The 22,438-nt window shown below is 47.3% G+C and overlaps 1 protein-coding gene across 2 annotated transcripts in view; it reads right to left on the reverse strand.

Moving 5' to 3' along the window:
• The window catches only part of emc2 (ER membrane protein complex subunit 2), a 156,779-nt gene that overhangs the window by 21,248 nt on the left and 113,093 nt on the right, over positions 1-22,438 (reverse strand). For both annotated transcript variants that reach the window (XR_010019028.1, XM_063056754.1), the window contains exons 8-10: positions 14,062-14,143; positions 8,777-8,887; positions 6,976-7,080 (exon numbers count right to left, since the gene is read on the reverse strand). Coding sequence is in view for 1 of the 2 variants with exons in the window: in XM_063056754.1 (XP_062912824.1) it covers positions 6,976-7,080; positions 8,777-8,887; positions 14,062-14,143 (298 nt within the window). In the remaining variant the exon portion in view is untranslated. The remainder of the gene's footprint in view (positions 1-6,975; positions 7,081-8,776; positions 8,888-14,061; positions 14,144-22,438) is intronic.

The following is a 22,438-nucleotide window of genomic DNA, read 5'->3' on the forward strand; positions in this document are numbered from 1 at the left end:
TCTGTGTGAGATAATGCCACTCATGCTCTCTTTGAATCTTTTTTTCTTATGAAACCTATGCCCTTTCGTTTTAGACTCCCTTACTTCTCTGCTGAATCCCGCCACTCCTCCACACTCACTTGCTCCTGGAACCAATCTGGTAAATCTACTCTGCACCTGACATCCATGTTAAAATGCAATGCCCCTAAACAAGGAACAGTTCTCAAGCTGAGATCAAATTACAATCTGTCAATAATTGTTATAAAAATATTCAAAGATACCTATAAAAAGTATTCACCCTCCCTTGGAAGTTTTCATGTTTTACTGTTTTACAATATTGAACCACAATAGATTTAATTTGGCTTTTTTGACACTAATCAACAGAAAAAGGTTCTTTTATGTCAAAGTGAAAACAGATCTCTACTAAGTGGTCTAAATTAATTACAAATATAAAACACAAAATAGTTGATTGCATAAATATTCACCCCCTTTTCATATGACATGCCACATCATCTCTGGTGCAACCAATTGGTTTTAGAAGTCACGTAATTGGTTAAATGGAGATCACCTGCAGCAGTCAAGGTGTTTCAATTTATTGTAGTAAAAATACACCTGTATCTGGAAGGTCCAACTGCTGGTGAGTCAGTATCCTGACAAAATCTACACCATGAAGACAAAAGAACACTCCTAGCAACTCCACAAAAAGATTATTGAAAAGCACAAGTCAGAAGATAGATACAAGAAAATTTCCAAGTCACTGAATATCCCTTGGAGAACAGTTAAGTCAATCATCAAGAAATAGAAACAATATGGTGCTGCTATAAATCTGCCTAGAGAAGGCCGTGCACAAAAACTGAGTGACTGTGCAGGAAGGGGACTAGTGAGGAAGGCCACCAAGAGACCTATAACAACTCTGGAGGAGTTACAAGCTTTAGAGTGACAAAGAGAAAGCCACTGTTGGGAAAAAAAACTCTCATGAAATCTCAGCTAGAGTTTGCCAGAAGGCATATGGGAGACTCTGAAGTCAGCTGGAAGAATTATTACCTATGGTCTGATAAAACCAAAATTGAGCTTTTTGGCCATCAGACTAAATGCTACACCGCACATCATCAAAAACACACCATCCTTACCATGAAGCATGGTGATGGCTGCATCATGCTGTGGGGATGCTTCACTGCAGCAAGCCCTGGAAGGCTTGTGAAGGTAGAGGGTAAAATGAATGCAGCAAAATGCAAGGAAATCCTGGAGGAAAACCTGATGTAGTCTGCAGGAGAACTATGACTTGGGAGAAGATTTGCTTTCCAATGAGACAATGATCCCAAGCATAAAGCCAAAGCTACACAGGAATGGCTTTAAAAACAACAGTCCTGGAGTGGCCAGGTCAGAGTCCAGACCTCAATTTAATTGAGAATTTGTGGCTGGGCTTGAAAAGGGCTGTACACTCATGATCCCCACATGCAATCTGAAAGAGCTTAAGCAGTTTTGTAAAGAAGAATGGGGAAAAATTGCAGCTTCCAGACGTGCAAAGCTGATAAGAGACCTATCCACACAGACTCAAGGCTGTAATCACTGCCAAAGGTGCAGCTACTAAATACTGATGTAACGAAGGGTGAATACTTGTGCAACCAATTATTTTGTGTTTTAAATTTGTAATTAATTTAGATTACTTTTCAGTGATCTGTTTTTACTTTGACACAAAGTAAAGATCTTTTCTGTTGATCAGTGTCAAAAAAGCCAGTGTGACTCTGTGTTGTAAAACAATAAAACGTGAAAACTTCCAAGGGGGTTGGATACTTTTTATAGACACTGTATATATATTTTATTGAACTCCTGGCTCTGTGAAATACCAAAGGATTGCAGTTGTAGCAAGTTAAATGAGAGGCTATGTAGTATGCACACAGATCAAAAGTAGAGAAGTGTGAAAATTGATATTGCTAGATTTGGCAAGTCACATCAGACATGTGCAGTAAGAGGCCCAGAGAGTTTTATGTCCCATGTACCCATTGCAACTAAAGCTTGATTTGCATTGAGGGACTAGAGAGCCATGAAACTTGTTTGATCTTACTGAAGGTCATCCCGAGAGAAAATGTTTGCATACTGTTCTGTGACCGGTAGATTCAAGATTCAAATTTATTTGTCACAAGTAGATCAAAGCATAGTGAAATGTGATGTTTGTGTTAACAACCAACACACCTGAGGATATCTGGGAGGCAACCCACAAAGTCCCCAAAGCCTCCACACCCTTACTGCAGTGGGGTGACTAATTGCACACAATATTTCAAACCAAAGTTTTATGAAGCTACAAATTGACTTCCAAACCTTTACACTCAAAGCTCCAATCAACTGTCCTTTACTGCTCTAGCTACTTCTGTTGCCACTTTCAGGGAGCCATTTCTCTATCAAAATCTTCTGCTGATCTTTATCCTGCTGCATACTGAGACAAATCCACGATATTTTTTGGGTAACCTGGAAATTTATCAGTCTACCTGCATTTTCATCCAGATCATTTACATACACTCAGTGACCACTTTATTATATACACCACTCGTTACTGCAAATATCTAATCAGTCAATCATGTGGCAGCAACTCAATGCATAAAAACATGCAGACATGGTCAAGGGGTTAGGTTGTTGTCAGATCAAACATCAAAATGGGCAAGAAATATGATCTAAGTGACTTTGAGCATGGAATGATTGTTGGTGCCAGACGGGGTGGTTTAAATATCTCAAAAACTGCTGATCTCCTGGGATTTTCAGGCAGAACAGTCTCTAGACTTTATAGGGAATGGTGTGAAAAACAAAAAAAAACATCCAGTGAGCAGCAGTTCTGTGGACGAAAATGCCTTGTTAATGAGAAAGGCCAAAGAATGGACAGACTGGATCAAGCTGACAGAAAGTCGACAGTAACTCAAATAACCACAGGTTACAACACATCAAACCTTTAAGTGGATAGGGTACTACAGCAGAGATCACACGGGGTTCCATTCCTGCACCTAATAAAGTGGCCACAGAGGGTGTATCACAAACAACAGGCTTCAATACTGATCCCTCTGGAACACTATTGGTCACAGACCTCCTCAATCACTATCCTGCCTTCTATGATAAAACCAATTTTGTATCTTACTTACCAACTCACCATGGATCCCACATGACAACAACCATGAGGTGCCTTGTCAAATCCTTTACTAAAGTCCATGTAGACTACATCCACTGCCTCAATCATCTTCATCACTTGCTCAAAAACACTCAAATCAAATTTGTGAGATGTAACCTCCCCTGTAAGAAGCAATGCTGACTTGCGCTAGTAAGCTTACTCTATTACCAATGTGAGTATATCCTGTCTCGCAGAATCTTCTCCAGTAATTTCTCTATGCCTGATATAAGGTTCACCAGTGTACAATTACCTAGCTTGTCCCTGTTACCCTTCCTAACAAGGGAATAATACTGACTGTTCTGTGGCTAAAGAAGATGCATAGATCTCTGTCAAGACCCAGCAATCTTCTGCCTTGCCTCCCTCAGTATCTTGGGATAGATTCCATCAGGATGAGGAAGAGCACACTGCATTAACATTGTGCCTGGGGGGAAAGGAGAAGACAATGAGATGCAAGAGCACCTATGAGGTTAGCGTAGGTGAGTGCTTTAGCACCATGATCAACGTGACAGTGCACCCTGACACCTTCCTGATCATCGCATGGGACTATGACCAGGCCAGCTTAAAATCTTCTCTGACAAACTACTATCAATGTGGCACCTGTGGAAACAGAGGTGCCAACACATTCAATCATCGGTACATCACTGCTTACTGTGCCAACCACACTTTGGTAAGTCCAATCACCTGCTGTATTTCCACTCCAGGTAAAACAGACAGAGACTGAAGACCACAGCACCAGTGGTGAGCACCATGAAGGTATGGTCAAGGGAGAGAAGAAGAGTGCTTCAGGGACTGTGGTTAAACGATGGACTGGATCATATTCCGAGATTCATCTTTGGATCTGAATTAATAAGCCAGGGCCGTCACAGTCTTCAAGACCTGCAAGGATGAGTGTATGCCATCAACTACCTACCAAGTTTTCCCAAATTAGAAGCCTTGGATGAACCAGGAAGTTCATAATCTGCTGAGGGCTAGATCTGTGGCGCTCAAGACCAGCGATCCAGGATCCTACAAGAAGTCAAGGTATGATCTACGGAAGCACATTGAAAGAGCGAAGAGGCAATTCCGTGTGAAATTTGAGGCGCTAGTGGATGCACGACAGCTGTGGCGGGGTTGCATGTCATTGCTCCTTATAACATGAAACCTAACAGCATAAACAGCGCTGATGCTTCACTCCTTGATTATGCTCAGTGCCTCTTAAATGTGATTTTAAAAGGAGAGTAACATGGCAGCTGTGTGAACCCCCACAGCATCTGGTGACACAGTGATCTCTATCTCAAAGGCCGATGTCAGAAAACCCTCCCAAAGTATAAGGCCCCGACAGTGAACCTGCTGGTCAATTACTGAAAATCTTTACCGACCAGCTGGCTGGAGTGTTCAAAGTCATCTTCAACCTCTCACAGTTGCATTCTGAGGTTCCCTAGTGCTTCAGAAGGGAAGCAATCATACCAGTGCCCAAAAGAGAAGCGCGAGTTGCCACTGTAATGACGTGCTTCAAGGGGTCGAATTAACTCCTGCCTGAGCAAGGACCTGGACCCGCTGTATTTTACCACTGCAATAAGCTTACAGCAGATGCAATCTCACTGACTCTCCACTCTGCTTTGGAGCACCTAGACAATAGCAAAGCATATATCAAGCTGCTATTAATTGTCTACAGCTTAGCATTCAATACCATCATCCCCTCAGAATTAATTTCAACCATCGGAATCTAGGCTTTTGTACCTCCTAATGCAAATGTATCTTTGACTTCCTCATCAGGAGAACACAGTCAGTATGGATTGATAACATCTCCTCACTGACAATCAAAACAGGTGCATCTAAAGAATGTATGCTTAGCCCACTGCTCTACTCCCACTATACTCATGACTATATAGCTAAATACAGATCAAACACCATTTCTAATTTCACAGATGACACCGCTAATGTTGGTAAAATCTCAGGTGGTGACAAGGAGGTATTCAGGAGAGAGACAGATTAGCTGGGTGAATGGTGTTGCAACAACAACTTCATGCTCAATGTCAACAAGAGCAAAAAATTGATTGGAATTGCAGGAAGGGGCAATTGGAAGTACATGCACCAGTCCTCAAAGAGGGATTAGTGATTGTAAGGGTGAGCAGCTTTAAGTTCCTAGCTGTCAAAATCTTTGATGATCTGATGTGCAATGTAATCATGAGGAAGGCATGCCAGTGGCTCTAGTTCAATTGGAGTTTGAGGAGAGTTGATACATTATCAAATACTCTTGCAAACTTCTATAATTGGATTGGTTGCATCACAGCCTAGTATAGAGCCTCCGATGCACAGGTTTGCAGAATACTGCAGCCTGTTCCATCATGGGCATATTATTCCTCACCAATGAGGATATCTAAAAGAGGTGGTGTCTCAAGAAGGCAGCATCTATTATTAAGGAACTTAACACCAAGGACATGCCCTCTTCTGAGGGAGGGGATACCGGAGCCTGAAGAACCACACTCAATAATTCGGGAACAACTTCTTCCCTTCCATGATCAGATTTCTGAACAGTCCATGAACCATGAAGATTACCTCATTATTCTGTTTATATGTGTAGTGTATTTAATATTTCAGTAATATTTGAGTAATATTGTAAATATATTATTTGATTAAGCATCCTTTGTTGTTTATATAATTCATTACAGGTTTTACATACGAATGAAGTACAAGTAGTGTTGCGTGAACCTGAAGCAGGAACACTTAGAACAGAATCCAAAACCATCCTTGATTGCAGAACCCTTTAGGTTTCATAAGTGGAATCAAAAATAAGCAGATTCCATTTCAGCATATGCAGATAAATTGAAGAAATTGTCTGAGCATTTCTCTGACATTAAATGTACCTATTGTCTTTTCAGTGATGGGATTAATGATGCACTGAGAGATTGCTTAGTGTGTGAAATCTTACAAGAAAGCATTCAAAAACGGCTCCTAACTGAAGCACAACTTACATTTAAAAGAACAGTTGAAATCACTGCATCAATGGAAACAGTAGCCAGGGACACAATTGAGTTGCACTCAGGAATTGAAGTGTAAACAAAATTCAAAATATTTGGTAAAAATAACCCAGGCAAATGAAGGCTTTTATTAGAACTGCTATTCTCTGGTATACTTGAAACACACAGGGACAATCAGTTCTGAAAGTAAAACTGAGTATTTAGTAGTTAAGTGATAAGTCTATGAAGCTTTCCTATGAAACAGCCCTTCACGAATGATAAAAGACTGAACCAAAAAGTTTTGGGGTTTGTAAATAATATTATGAAATGCATGTGAACAAAACAAAGGGAAAAATGAAACAAAAGTACATGGCAAGGCAAATGCACTCATCAATGAACCTTTGGAAGATCAGCCTGGCCTTGGAACCCACCTTTGAACTCTGCAAAGTCATTTCAATATGTAAATACTTCACTTGCCACTTCTAAAGGGCTTACTAGTGGGCCAATTCATCTACCAAGCATGCAGAACCTCAAGCTTTCTACAATTCTGTAATCAACACACGGTCCAACGATAGTCAACCCACACACTGTCAGAACCCTGGACTGCTAATTTCCTACTAGTACTTCTGCATTCCATTTTGGAGACCTTAAGAATATGCAAACCTCCTTCTTAGCATTTTACAAGAGTGGAATGCCTCAACAGCTCCTAATAAGATTCTCAGAGACACTAGGTAAACCAAAGACAAAGTTGTATTCTATTTCAAATGATCAGCCATCTAGCAGTGAACTTTTGCATAGCACACCATGTCCAATGTTTTAAATTCTGACTACCTGATTTGTCTCCATCCCAACTAAGGTCCAAGTGAGCTTTAAAGTGGAAAAGCCATTTGCATTCTTACTCACCTGGTAAGCCTTGTTGATCTGCATTGCTGCCCAAGCAGCATACCTCAAGTTGTCCTTTTTGATTTTAGCATTTGCTTTAGGATTAGATGCAATGTGACTTGCAGACTACAAGGGAAAATTAAAAAACTGTTTCAGCTTCTTCCTGCATTAGTTGCATATTCTGCAAAGGAAATTACATTTAGCTATATCACTGGTCTGACCACCAGTGGCAGCACCCAGTTCTTTGCACTATAATTTCAGGAAGATGTCAAGACTTTGGAAGGGGTCCAGAAAAGATTTGCAATAGTAGTCCAGGAATGAGGGACTTTAATTCTGTAGATAGGCTGAAGAAGCTGTGATTGTTCTCCTTGAATAAGAAAGATTGTAAGACAATCAGATATTTAAAATCAAAGGTACAAAAAAAGAAAGTGGACTGGTGTGGGGGTCAGGAACTTGAAGACGTGGAATGGAGGTAACTAGCAGCACAACCAATGACAGCATGAAGAAAAATGGTTTTAATGGTCTGGAATGCATAGCCGGGGTGCAGTGGATGCAGATACAATTGATGCAGTCAGCAAGAGGTGGAAGAACTTGAAGATCTGAGGGGAGAGAGTAAGAAATGCTCTTATATTGTACACGTAAGAATTTGACAAGTAAATGGCCTCTTTCCCAGCTTGAACCATACTGTGGTAACCCATAATTATGAGTCAAGAGTGCACTTTGGTGCATTATGAATAGCTCCATGTATATATTGCCATAGCGCAACTGGACCTTCCACTGCCCAGACCACAGAAATAACACAAACTGGTAAAAGCAGGAACTTAGTTCACTCAAAGACCATGAATCAAGATATATTTCAAAGTCTCCTAACATGAGCTAGTTGTTAACCACAAGAGATTCTACAGATGCTGGAAACCTTGAGCAACACTCAAACATGCAGGAGGAACTCGGTGGGTTAGCCAGCATCTATGGAGAGAATAAACAATGTTTCGGGCCAAGTCCCTTCACTAAGACTGGAAAGGAAGGGGGCAGGATTCAGAATACAATGTTGGAGGAGGGAATGGGGCACAAGCTGGCAGGTAATTGGTGAGACTAGGTGAGCATAAAGGTGTGTGGGTATGGTGGGGGAATGAAATAAGAAGCTGGGAAGGGATAGGTGGAAAAGGTAAAGGGCTGAAGAAGGAATCTAATAGGAGAGGACAGTAAATCATAGAAGAAAGGGAAGGAAAGTGGAACTGGAGAAAGGTGATGGGCAGGTGAAGAGAAGAGGAGGGGTGAGGGCAACCCAGAAATTAGAGGAATTTATGTACATGCCATCAGGTTGAAAGCTATCCAAAAAGAATATGAGTGTTGTTCCTCCAACCTGAGTATGAACTCATGAAGGAAGCGCAGGAGGGCATGGACAATCATGTCAAAATGGGAATGGGAAGTTCAATTGAAAGGGAAGATTTAAGTGTAGTGTTCAAATGTGAAGCATTTTGATTTAGAAGATGGGAATTAACCGTTTCCACTGGTGACACATCAGTCACCAGATGGCACAGCTTCAGCTGCATTTGCTTAACACTGCAAGCTGTGATCTGGCATGTGCTACCTGCAGGGATAATGGAAGCAGTTCCAACAGGAACTTCCACAAGATAAATGGATGAAGAGGAAAAGTTGGACGGCTTTGGGGAAGAACAGGACGAATCAGATCTCTAGGTAGGATGGATAGAGACTTCTGTGCTGTATATTGAAGATATTGTTACAAATGAAAAACAACCTAATTTTTTAAGACATTATATGACTTCAGCTGTGATGATTCCCTTAATGAGCTTCAACTTACCATGTACAGCCCAAATAAGGCCCGCATGTTTCTGTTGTTTAGTTTCAGTGCTTGGGAAAAGTATTTGCGAGAGATTTCCAGGTTTTCAAATCCACCTTGAGTGTATTTCACCTGCAGAAAATGGAAATTTATAACAAGGAGCGCAGAGTGGGATTTCAATCAATACAGTGTAAAACCACACACTGTGCAATCAGACTGAAACTAGTTCCTAATCATCAACTCAATGTCTTCTAAAGCATGTACTAAAAAAAAGTGTTGGGATTTCATAGACTCAGCATTACACAGGGCATTGGCCAATGCTAGATACAGTAATAATACTCCTCTCAATCCCCTATCTCATCTCTGTTCTTTCAATGCTTTCTCTCCCATGTGGTTAGCTTGTCCTAAACTACGGCTGGTTTAATGTCTCACCTTCAGTCTGGGGCTGAAATACCATGCTAGGACTTCTCCGTTACTTGTACTGGTGATTCCCCAATCAGAAAAGTAAAGCATCATACTGATAGCACTTTATTTTACTATTTTTGTGTACCTAGACACAGCAACAAGCATTTTCTTCCTTGTCTACTTGTTCTTTGGCAAATGTGTACTGAAGGCGTAACCTTACATAGGCATTGTTTGTCACACAACAGTTTCACATGTAGATTGTGGATATCCAAATTAATCCCATTAAAAATAGCACACAAACAACTCCCCTGCCCCAAGTCCCAGAAGATTTTAGCTGTGTTCTCTACTTCTTAAGGGCCATAATTGGAGGTGAGCATCAGATCAAACATGGGTATTTTCGTTCTGTGAAAATCGAAGATTACTACAAGCTGCATACAGGAGTGCATTCAATCCTTCTAAACTCAACAGTTATTCTCTCTCTAATACACATCACCACAAACACAAGTGCACTGAGAGGCTAGGGTATTGGTTGTCCCCACACATGAGAAAGAATGCCAAGGACTGAAGATTTACCAGAAAGATTCCAAAGACAAGGTTAGACTGAAGCTCTGAGCATTTTTCTCCTTGAGGAACACAAGGTTGAAAATACATGATAGAGATGCAGAACATTACAATGAAATGGGAGAAAATATATAATTTAATGATAGATCAAATTTTTAATAACCTGCAGATGCTGCAAATCTGAAATAAAAACAGTGGTGGAAACATTGAACAGATTAGGCAGTGTCCTTTGAAGAGAAACAATGTTAAAGTTTCCGGTGGATGCCCTTTCATCAGAACTAGGAAAACAAAAAAAAAATGCAAGCATGTTTTAAGTTGCAGACTGGGGAGAAACAGAACAAACGAATGGCTAAGGGTACATCCACACTACGCCGGATAATTTTGAAAACGAAGCTTTTTCTCTTCGTTTTGACTTTCTGGCCACATTGAAACGGCGTTTTCATCCCCCGAAAACGGAGATTTTCAGAAACGATCTCCAGAGTGAATAAATCTGAAAGCGCCTAATATCCATTGTAGTGTGTACGGGGTAACCGGAGAGATTTAAAAATGCTGTCATGACAACACCACAACAACAATGCTTTTTCTGCTTCTGCTTGGTACTACGCAAGCTGTTATAATGCACAGTCGGTGTGAATGGCGTGAGAGTTAAATTGTAAAGTGAGTTTTTTTGACTATTTTAAAACGCTGTCATGATGTGCCGGAACAGATAGCCGCAGCGTGGCATTTCGTTGTTTTCTTGAATGCAACCACCTAACAATTTCAGAACAGACGGCAACGAGACTGAAGCCAGAAGGGTTAGAAATGTACTCACCAAATACTTTGACCCATAGCTTACTGAATAAATACGTACACTCACTTTGCCCTATTTTCTGTCCTTGCTTGTATGAAGATGGTTCACCTACTTATGCAAGTACTTCTCTGACAATAGATGTGTATCACCCTAATGTAACATTGTATGGAAATACAAGATAACACTGATGCAGACGTTTTATACATTTAACAAGGTGCTTAATTAATGCAACAGAGTTAGTCAGTTTTTCAATGTTCGTCGTCAGCTGGGTCATACTGTCCGTGAACTCCCTGTCGGTTGCCTCCATACGCTCCAGTATGTTTTTTTTTAGTTTTAAGTCCTCCTGCGCGAGAGCCAAGAGCAAGTCCTTTTAAGTTTTTCTACTCTGTAACTGGACGAACGCCCACCATGTATACCGTTTCCCCTTCTCTTGTTTTCTGTATGTCCTGCACATGCCCAGTAGGAGGAGATTCGCCCAACTATCCATCTAATGTGGACGGAGATATTTTGAAAAACGCTTAGTGTGGACGCCTGTCGTTTTTACTCGAAACCAGCGTTTTCAAAATTATCCGGCGTAGTGTGGATGTAGTCTAAGATAGGCAGGAGATATTGTAGCTGGTGCCATCTGAGAGGGGGTGATGACTACTTGTTAATTGCAACTGATTTGTTGATAGGAAATGTAGAGGGAGTGCGAGAAAAACAAGGGTGCATCTGCCCTCTCCAACCCAGAGATTAACACATTCTGAGAAGTGAATTCAGTGTACTAAACTGAAAGAAGTGCAAATGAACCGTCGCTTCACCTGGAAGGAATGTTTGGCTTCCAGGATGTGAGTACAATTGAGATAAAAGCATAGGTGCATCTCCCATGATTACATGTAATAATGCCACGAGTAGAGATAAGGGGATTGGTAGAAATTGGGGTTAACATATGAATTTTAACGGGCAAAAGACACAGCACCTGTGAAGATGGTGAAGAAAGAATATTAATTTTCATTCAGTGCTTGGTTTATTCAAAAATTCACAGCATGACCTGGAAGTTACAAGTGTGGTACAAATTCAATCAAAGCTTTCACGGGGAAACTTGATAACTACGAGGAAATATGATTAACCAATTTTCGGGAGAAACTTATCTGGATGAGTTAAATAAATACTGTAACAGAACTGAAGTTGAATAATCTGTCACCCTACAGCCTTCTCACAATCTATAAGACAGTTCAGGAACCTGACTGAACAGTCTTGCCTGAATGAATGCAGCTCCAACAACACTCAAGAAGGTCAACACCAGTGAAGATAAAGCAGCCCACCTGCCTCTGAACCTAAACCCTGAACATCCATTCCCTTCACCACTAGCTCACTGTGAATCTTGTGTGTTACAACTATAAAGAGCAGTGCAGTAACTTGCCAAGGATTCTTTGGCAGTACCTGCTAACAGCACAAGCCTATCACTTAAAGGTCAAGAGCAGAGGACACATGGCAATGCTGTCATCAGCAAGCTTCCCAATGAGTCACATTGGGCCAAGTTCCAAAAGTGCCATCATCATGAGGTCTCCAGTGGTTGAAGAAGACAGCTCACCACAATCTTTTCAATAGCAGTTAATAAGTGGGGATTAAAAGTTGTCCTTACCAGCCAGGCTCACAACCCCAGAGAAAATTAGAAGTAGGATATGTCAAATAGGAGGCATAAAAGCAACCTGATAATTTTGAATCATAAATTCAGCAGCATTAAACAGAACCCAGAAGGGTCACCCAAAGCCATGGGTATTTCAATGCTGACTAAGGTTCCTGTAATACCGGAAGCAGGCATGTAGCTCAAAAATGGTTGGACTGATACCTCCAAGAACTACACCATTGCTCTTGCTCCCATTTGTTTCTGCGAAGAACCACAATTAAATTTTTCAAGCATTTAGCCAATTCCCTTTGTAACTTATGATTAAATCTGCTTCAGCTCCCTTTTCAGGCAGCATAACCAAGATCACAATTCTCTTCATTATTTACGGTGCCCCAAGATCTTTACTGGATAAAATGAAATCTACCTCCTACAGTTGCTGACCTTTATGCCACCAGGAACAATTTTCCTTCAATAAATAATTCATCATTTTGAACTGTTCTATCATATATCCTCTTGGCCAGCTCAGATCTGAGGTGAACAAATTCCAGTTTTCTACACAAGGATCATTTAGATAAATATATACACAGCATCTATGTCTGGACCACCAGACTCAAAAAGAGTTACTTTTCCCTAAACCCTCAGGCTGATCAACAGCCCCAACCATTAATCCACCCTACTACCACTACTTCGTCATTCGCTATCAGGGTCAACTTGTGCTTAGATACTCCTGTATCTAGCCTCACTTTATGTACATACAATCAGTCGATATATATAAACTGTATTTATATTCATTGTGTTCTTTATGCTTATAGTGGATCCAGAGTAACAATCACCTCATTTTCCTTTACACTTGAGTACTATAGAGTGACAATAAACAATCTTGAACATTACACTATAGTTAAACACTGTCAGGTCCTGATGTATTGTCTCCACCTGAAATGTCAACCACCCCTTAACTTCCATACAGATGTTGCTTGATATTCTGAGTTCTTCCAGCAGCTTGTTTTTATGCTCTGTTTGTAACATAGGGATAGGGCAAGAGCATTCACTCCTTCCAACCAGTGAGATAATAGTCAATCTGTGTCATGATTTTATATTTGTCTCTTAAATCCCATTAGCAAAAATCTTTGAATCATAAAGTCAACATCTGATCTCGTATCTAGTATCTGCAGAAAAGGTTCCAAACTTCCACTGCCTTTGGCACACTGAATTACTTCCTGACCTTCCTCTGTAAAGTCTGGCACCCACAAGAAACAGTTTCTCTGTCTACCTGATGTTCCCCCAAATATCCTGAAAGCTTGGATCAAACCAAGCAGCCTTTTAAATTTCAAGGAATACAACACAGCTTTCTCTCAAAACATGGTGCCAAGAAATGGACCCAATACTCGAAGTGATGTCCAGAAAGTGTTTTTATAAAGGATTCATGAAATGCTTTGCTTTTACATTATGTTTCAATTTATAAAATTTAGATCCCCCTTTGATTTTTTTCAATTAGCCTTCTTAATTTGCCTGCCATCTCCAAATTCCTCCACTGCTGCATCCCCACTAAAATGCATGTCATTTCATTTTACTTCTCATTCCTCTCAGAATGTACCGCTGCGGTCTTCTCTGTCTAGTAACATCTGCCATGTGTTCACCCTTTTCATAAGTTGCTATCTTCAACTGTCCTCCTGAAAGCCTTCAACTTAAGAGTTTATTGCCATCAACAAACTGAAACTGAAAAGGGCAGCCTATTTTTAGAGAACAAAATCACAAAGGCTGATTTATGATCATTGCTGTAAAAAGTTGCCCATTAGCTATATCGTATCACACCCGTACCCTCAACCAAAAGTAATAATTTGTGGCACTTCAGGGCATAGTATTTCTGGTAGGTTAGATTTTTGTTTGTGTATACCCAACAGAACACATTAAGAATAATTCACAAAGCTATCCCCCACTTACCTCCGCGTAATGCTGACAATAAAGGTGATTGTGAGGGTTAGTCATCATAAGTTCTTCTAAGCAAAATGCAGCTTTCCCATAACTGTGCAATGGAGACAGAAAATTCAAGGTTACAGGTGTCTTTGCCAAGTAGTTTCAATCATGCGTTTTATGCAGCTTTATATTATAATCAAAATCAGCATTTTTCATAATTTGCAAAACAGAATTAAAAGTCCTGATGAAAGGTCTCAACCTGAAACACCACCTCTCCCTTTCCCTCCACAATTGCTACTTGACCTACTGAGTTCTTCCAGCAACTAATTTTTGACTGTGGAAATATTAAAAAATGTAGAAATATATTAGGAGGCTGCAAACCACTTCACACGAGTGAATTGGAAAAATGGATCCCACCGAAATTTGGGAAAACTCATTGTAATTCAGTATAATAAATGGATGACCTTTTAAGTAGTTCACAACATCAACAGATCAACAACAAGGTGCCCTACACAAATGGAATTCTGAGCTTCACTGAAGAGTTAAAGAGAGAAACTGATGGTATAACTTCTAAGTAATACAGTGCAGAGACAAAGTAATTGAGATCTTTTAACCCCCTTGAGCAGAGGTCACTGTTCCCATTCCCTCTTGAAAGCAGTCACAATAAAAGACCATTGTGAAATGGACATATTCTTGCTGTGTGACAAGGAACATGGATCAAAAGTGGGGACATGCATAATGATCTCTTCTTGTTCCTATGTACATTCTTTTCAAAGTTCAAAGTACATTTATTATCAAAGTATGTACAGTATATACAGCCTTGAGATTCGTCTCCTTACAGGCAGCCACAGAACACACAGACTCAATAGAATCCATTAAAAAAGACTGTCAAACATCCAATCACAAACAAGAGAAAATCTGCAGGTAGCATATATAGAAAAGAGTACAGTCGATGTTACGGTCCGGACATTGACTGTACTCTTTTCCATACATGCTGTTAGGCCTGCTGAGTTCCTCCAGCATTTTGTGTGTGTTGCACTGTCAAACATCCAATGTGCAAAAAAAAAAGAACAAAATCATGCAAACAATAAAAATAAGCAAATAACATTCGGAACTAAAGTCCACGAAAGTCAGTTCACAAACATAAAGCCGATCCAGGAGTCTGTTAGTTGCAGCACTAGTTCAGGGCAGAGATGAGCAAACCTCACCAAGCAGAGCTGAACACCAGTCCGTCTTTCACCTCCAGCCCCAACACCTGGACCTTTGCAATCTGGTCTAGCACCTAAATCCGCCAAACCTCAGCTTGTTCCTCACTTTCAGGCCTGGCCCTGCCACCTTGATTCAGCCTGTACCCGACCTTTCCAATCTGGCCCAGCATTTAAAGTGGTCAAACACTGGCATGTTCCTCATCCTCAGGGCCTGGCTCAGCCACCTCTACTCTGTCTTGCCTTGGATCCGCTACATCAAATCGGCTTCAAGTCCGCTCCAGTAATGGCCATACATTGGCTCATTGCCTCCAATGTGACTATTACAGTTACTTTTCATTCAGATCCCTTACATGAAGATAAATTCTTAGTGGATTAAGAAAACACTGGTACTCTTGGCAAGCCATGAAACTATCAGCAGTCCTTGAGCCTTTCAGACACTGCTTGCTGCCTGCCCAGAATAGAACATGACCAACGTCCTTCACAGAAACACAGCTGACAATTTGTATAGATGAGACTTAGACAAAGCTGTTCATTACACGCTGGAAGCCAATTCAGTGACTAATCATCTCTCCATTCCAGCTCCTTTACAACATTTGGTGCAAGACTGCTGAACTGTGATCAAAATAAACACCGTACCTTCACAGCAAAAACATTGGGCCGCAAGAAGGGAAACAAAACACAAAGTAATCAATCACAAGAGGAAGAAAAAATATTTTAATAATCCTCTTGTGGGTTAGCACAAACAAAAAATTAAACACAATTTCAAAATATAAATGAGTTTGGATTCAAGATCATATTATCTTCAAATGTTTGATCTCTATATATTTTCATAGAAAACTCATTGAATTTTTGGCTTGTAATCCTCGGATTACTTTTGCATCCAATATAATTGCAGCTCTTTTCATTTCCTCTTGTTGGTCTGGTGTGAGTTTTCTTATATTCTGCTTTGCACTAACCGACCTCACCGACCTATCCGCAAATTAAAAACTTACCCATTGTTAAAATAAACTGTGATAAAAACTGAAATTAATATAACTAACAGTCTCATTGATCACCTCACCTAACATAGAATAAGGGTGAATGGGAAAATATCATGTCCACTGAGCTAGGAAATACAGGAATGAAGCGAAGGCCAATGAAGCAAAGACAGGAGCCGAGTGCGGAGGCCAACAGTAGAGAGGATGCACGGAATGGACAGCTGCAGCAGAGAGAGTGTGTGTGCTGTGGGGAGAGGGTGTGTGCAGTGGGGAGCGTGCAGGGAGAGGGTGTGTGCGGTGGGGAGAGTGCAGGGAGAGGGTGTGTGCGGTGGGAGAGTGCAGGGATAGGGCGTGTGCGGTGGGGAGAGTGCAGGGAGTGTGTGCGATGGGTAGAGTGCAGGGAGTGTGTGCGATGGGGAGAATGCAGGGAGAGGGTGTATGCAGTGGGGAACATGCAGGGAGAGGGTGTGTGCGGTGGGGAGAGTGCAGGGAGAGGATTTATGCGGTGGGGAGAGTGCAGGGAGTGTGTGCGGTGGGGAGAGTGCAGGGAGAGGGTGTGTGCGGCGGGAGACTGCAGGGAGAGGGTGTGTGCAGTGGGGAGAGGGTGTGTGCGGCCGGGAGAGTGCAGGGAGAGGGTGTGTGCGGGGGGGAGAGTGAAGGGAGAGGGAGTGTGCAGGGGGGAGAGTGCAGGGAGAGGGAGTGTGCGGGGGTGAGAGTGCAGGGAGAGGGTGTGTGCGGCGGGGAGAGTGCAGGGAGAGGATGTGTGCGGTGGGGAGAGTGCAGGGAGTGTGTGCGGTGGGGAGAGTGCAGGGAGAGGGTTTGTGCGGTGGGAGAGTGCAGGGAGGGGTGTGTGCGGTGGGGAGAGTGCAGGGAGAGGGTGTGTACGGTGGGGAGAGTGCAGGGAGAGGGAGTGTGCAGTGGGGAAAGTGCAGGGAGAGGATGTGTGCGGTGGGGAGAGTGCAGGGAGAGGGTGTGTGCGGTGGGGAGAGTGCAGGGAGAGGGTGTGTGCGGTGGGGAGAGTGCAGGGAGAGGGTGTGTGCGGTCGGGAGAGTGCAGGGCAGAGGGTGTGTGCGGTGGGGAGAGTTCAGGGAGAGGGTGTGTGCGGTGGGGAGAGTGCAGGGAGAGGGTGTGTGCGTTGGGGAGAGTGCAGGGAGAGGGTGTGTGCGGTGGGGAGAGTGCAGGGAGAGGGTGTGTGCGGTGGGGAGAGTGCAGGGAGAGGGTGTGTGCGGGGGGGAGAGTGCAGGGAGAGGGTGTGTGCGGGGGGGAGAGTGCAGGGAGAGGGTGTGTGCGGGGGGGAGAGTGCAGGGAGAGGGTGTGTGCGGGGGGGAGAGGGCAGGAAGGGGTGTGTGCGGTGGGGAGAGTGCAGGGAGTGTGTGCGGTGGGAGAGTGCAGGGAGAGGTTGTGTGCAGTGGGGAGAGTGCAGGGAGAGGGTGTGTGCAGTGGGGAGAGTGCAGGGAGAGGGTGTGTGCGGTGGGGAGAGTGCAGGGAGAGGGTGTGTGCGGTGGGGAGAGTGCAGGGAGAGGGTGTGTGCGGTGGGGAGAGTGCAGGGAGAGGGTGTGTGCAGTGGGGAGAGTGCAGGGAGAGGGTGTGTGCAGTGGGGAGAGTGCAGAGAGAGGGTGCGTGCGGTGGGGAGAGTGCAGGGAGAGGGTGTGTGCGGTGGGGAGAGTGCAGGGAGAGGGTGTGTGCGGTGGGGAGAGTGCAGGGAGTGTGTGCAGTGGGGAGAGTGCAGGGAGAGGGTGTGTGCAGTGGGGAGAGTGCAGGGAGAGGGTGTGTGCGGTGGGGAGAGTGCAGGGAGTGTGTGCGGTGGGGAGAGTGCAGGGAGAGGGTGTCTGCGGTGGGGAGAGTGCAGGGAGAGGGTGCGGTGGGGAGAGTGCAGGGAGTGTGTGCGGTGGGGAGAGTGCAGGGAGAGGGTGTGTGCGGTGGGGAGAGTGCAGGGAGAGGGTGTGTGCGGTGGGGAGAGTGCAGGGAGAGGGTGTGTGCGGTGCGGAGTGCAGGGAGTGTACAGGGAGAGTGCAGGGAGAGGGTGTGTGCGGTATGGAGAGTGCAGAGTGCAGAGGAGGGAGAGGGTGTGTGCGGTGAGGAGAGTGTGTGTGCGGAGGGGAGAGTGCAGGGAGAGGTGCGGTGGGAGAGTGCAGGGAGAGGGTGTGTGCGATGGGGAGAGTGCAGGGGGAGGGTGTGTGTGCGGTGGGGAGAGTGGGGAGGGAGTGTGATGCAGTGGGGAGAGTGCAGGGAGTGTGTGCAGTGGGGAGAGTGCAGGGAGAGGGTGTGTGCAGTGGGGAGAGTGCAGGGAGAGGGTGTGTGCGGTGGGGAGAGTGCAGGGAGAGGGGTGTGTGCGGTGGGGAGAGTGCAGGGAGAGGGTGTGTGCGGTGGGGAGAGTGCAGGGAGTGTGTGCGGTGGGGAGAGTGCAGGGAGTGTGTGCGGTGGGGAGAGTGCAGGGAGAGGGTGTGTGCTGTGGGGAGAGTGCAGGGAGAGGGTGTGTGCGGTGGGGAGAGTGCAGGGAGTGTGTGCGGCGGGGAGAGTGCAGGGAGTGTGTGCAGTGGGGAGAGTGCAGGGAGAGGGTGTGTGCAGTGGGGAGAGGGCAGGGAGAGAGTGTGTGCGGTGGGGAGAGTGCAGGGAGAGGGTGTGTGCGGTGGGGAGAGTGCAGGGAGTGTGTGCAGTGGGGAGAGTGCAGGGAGAGGGCGTGTGCGGTGGGGAGAGTGCAGGGAGAGGGTGTGTGCAGCGGGGAGAGTGCAGGAAGAGGGTGTGTGCGGCGGGGAGGGTGCAGGGAGAGGGTGTCTGCAGTGGGGAGAGTGCAGGGAGAGGGTGTGTACGGCGGGGAGGGTGCAGAGAGGAGTGTGTGCGGCGGGGAGAGTGCAGGGAGAGGGTATGTGCGATGGGGAGAGTGCAGGGAGAGGGTGTGTGCGGTGGGGAGAGTGCCGGTAAAGGGTGTGTACGGCGGGGAGGGTGCAGGGAGGAGTGTGTGCGGCGGGGAGAGTGCAGGAAGAGGGTATGTGCGATGGGGAGAGTGCAAGGAGGGGTATTGCAGTAGGGAGAGTGCAGGGAGAGGGTGTGTGCAGTGGTGAGAGTGCAGGGAGAGGGTGTGTGCGGTGGGGAGAGTGCAGGGAGAGGGTGTGTGCGGTGGGGAGAGTGCAGGGAGAGGGTGTGTGCAGTGGGGAGAGTGCAGGGAGAGGGTCTGTGCAGTGGGGAGAGTGCAGGGAGAGGGTGTGTGCAGTGGGGAGAGGGCAGGGAGTGTGTGCGGTGGGCAGAATGCAGGGAGTCGGTGTGTGCGGTGGGGAGAGTGCAGGGAGTGTGTGCGGTGGGGAGAGTGCAGGGCGTGTGTGTGGTGGGGAGAGTGCAGGGAGAGGGTGTGTGCGGTGGGGAGAGTGCAGGGAGAGGGTGTGTGCAGTGGGGAGAGTGCAGGGAGAGGGTGTGTGCGGTGGGGAGAGTGCAGGGAGAGGGTGCGTGCGGTGGGGAGAGTGCAGGGAGAGGGTGTGTGCGGTGGGGAGAGTGCAGGGAGTGTGTGCGGTGGGGAGAGTGCAGGGAGGGCTGTGCAGTGGGGAGAGTGCAGGGAGAGGGTGTGTGCGGTGGGGAGAGTGCAGGGAGAGGGTGTGTGCGGTGGGGAGAGTGCAGGGAGAGGGTGTGTGCGGTGGGGAGAGTGCAGGGAGAGGGTGTGTGCGGTGGGGAGAGTGCAGGGAGAGGGTGTGTGCGGTGGGGAGAGTGCAGGGAGTGTGTGCGGTGGGGAGAGTGCAGGGAGGGTTATTGCGGTGGGGAGAGTGCAGGGAGGGGTATTGCGGTGGGGAGAGTGCAGGGAGAGGGTGTGTGCGGTGGTGAGAATGCAGTGAGAGGGTATGTGTGGTGGGGAGAGTGCAAGGAGAGGGTGTGTGCGGTGGGGTGAGTGCAGGGAGAGGGTGTGTGCAGTGGGGAGAGTGCAGGGAGTGTGTGCAGTGGGGAGAGTGCAGGGAGAGGGTGTGTGAGGTGGGGAGAGTGCAGGGAAAGGGTGTGTGCGGTGGGGAGAGTGCAGGGAGAGGGTGTGTGCGGCGGGGAGCGTGCAGGGAGAGGGTGTGTGCAGTGGGGAAAGGGTGTGTGCAGTAGGGAGAGTGCAGGGAGAGGGTGTGTACTGCGGGGAGGGTGCAGGGAGGAGTGTGTGCGGTGGGGAGAGTGCAGGGAGTGTGTGCAGTGGGGAGAGTGCAGGGAGAGGGTGTGTGTAGTGGGGAGAGTGCAGGGAGAGGGTGTGTGCGGTGGGGAGAGTGCAGGGAGTGTGTGCAGTGGGGAGAGTGCAGGGAAAGGGTGTGTGCGGTGGGGAGAGTGCAGGGAGTGTGTGTGGTGGGGAGAGTGTAGGGAGAGGGTGTGTGCGGTGGGGAAAGTGCAGGGAGAGGGTGTGTGCGGTGGGGAGAGTGCAGGGAGTGTGTGCGGTGGGGAGAGCGCAGGGAGTGTGTGCAGTGGGGAGAGTGCAGGGAGAGGGTGTGTGAGGTGGAGAGAGTGCAGGGAGTGTGTGCAGTGGGGAGAGTGCAGGGAGTGTGTGCGGTGGGGAGAGTGCAGGGAGAGGGGTGTGTGCGGTGGGGAGAGTGCAGGGAGAGGGTGTGTGCGGTGGGTATAGTGCAGGGAGTGTGTGCGGTGGGGAGAGTGCAGGGAGAGGGTGTGTGCGGTGGGGAGAGTGCAGGGAGTGTGTGCGGTGGGGAGAGTGCAGGGAGAGGGTGTGTGCGGTGGGGAGAGTGCAGGGAGTGTGTGCGGTGGGGAGAGTGCAAGGAGTGTGTGCAGTGGGGAGAGTGCAGGGAGAGGGTGTGTGAGGTGGAGAGAGTGCAGGGAGTGTGTGCAGTGGGGAGAGTGCAGGGAGTGTGTGCGGTGGGGAGAATGCAGGGAGAGGGTGTGTGCGGGGGGAAGAGTGCAGGGAGAGGGTGTGTGTGGTGGGGAGAGTGCAGGGAGAGGGTGTGTGCGGTGGGGAGAGTGCAGGGAGAGGGTGTGTGCGGTGGGGAGAGTGCAGGGAGAGGGTGTTTGCAGTGGGGAGAGTGCAGGAAGGGGTGAGTGCGGTGGGGAGAGTGCAGGGAGAGGGTGTGTGCGGCGGGGAGAGTGCAGGGAGAGGGTGTGTACGGCGGCGGGGTGCAGGGAGAGGGTGTGTGCAGTGGGGAGAGTGCAGGGAGAGGGTGTGTGCGGTGGGTATAGTGCAGGGAGTGTGTGCGGTGGGGAGAGTGCAGGGAGAGGGTGTGTGCGGTGGGGAGAGTGCAGGGAGAGGGTGTGTGCGGTGGGGAGAGTGCAGGGAGAGGGTGTGTACGGTGTGTGCGGTGGGGAGAGTGCAGGGAGAGGGTGTGTGCGGCGGGGAGAGTGCAGGGAGAGGGTGTGTACGGCGGCGGGGTGCAGGGAGAGGGTGTGTGCAGTGGGGAGAGTGCAGGGAGAGGGTGTGTGCGGTGGGGAGAGTGCAGGGAGAGGGTGTGTGCGGTGGGGAGAGTGCAGGGAGAGGGTGTGTGCGGTGGGGAGAGTGCAGGGAGAGGGTGTGTGCGGTGGGGAGAGTGCAGGGAGAGGGTGTGTGCGGTGGGGAGAGTGCAGGGAGTGTGTGCGGTGGGGAGAGTGCAGGGAGAGGGTGTGTGCGGTGGGGAGAGTGCAGTGAGAGGGTGTGTGCAGTGGGGAGAGTGCAGGGAGAGGGTGTGTGCGGTGGGGAGAGTGCAGGGAGAGGGTGTGTGCAGTGGGGAGAGTGCATGGAGTGTGTGCAGTGCGGAGAGTGCAGGAGTGAGGAGTGTCTGCAGTGGGGAGAGTGCAGGGAGAGGGTGTGTGCAGTGTGGAGAGTGCAGGGAGAGGGTGTGTGCGGTGGGGAGAGTGCAGGGAGAGGGTGTGTGCGGTGGGGAGAGTGCAAGGAGAGGGTGTGTGAGGAGGGGAGAGTGCAGGGAGAGGTTATGTGCGGTGGGAGAGTGCAGGGAGAGGTTATGTGCGGTGGGAGAGGGCAGGGAGAGGGCGTGTGCGATGGGGAGAGTGCAGGGAGAGGGTGTGTGCGGTGGGGAGAGTGCAGGGAGAGGGTGTGTGCGGTGGGGAGAGTGCAGGGAGAGGGTGTGTGCAGTGGGGAGAGTGCAGGGAGAGGGTGTTTGCGGTGGGGAGAGTGTAGGAAGCGGTATGTGCGGTGGGGAGAGTGCAGGGAGAGGGTGTCTGCGGTGGGGAGAGTGCAGGGAGAGGGTGTGTGCGGTGGGGAGAGTGCAGGGAGAGGGTGTGTGCGGTGGGGAGAGAGCAGGGAGCCGGTGTGTGCGGTGGGGAGAG

The sequence above is a fragment of the Mobula hypostoma genome, chromosome 1 (genome assembly GCF_963921235.1).
Source record: "Mobula hypostoma chromosome 1, sMobHyp1.1, whole genome shotgun sequence".
Taxonomy (NCBI): Eukaryota; Metazoa; Chordata; class Chondrichthyes; order Myliobatiformes; family Myliobatidae; genus Mobula; species Mobula hypostoma.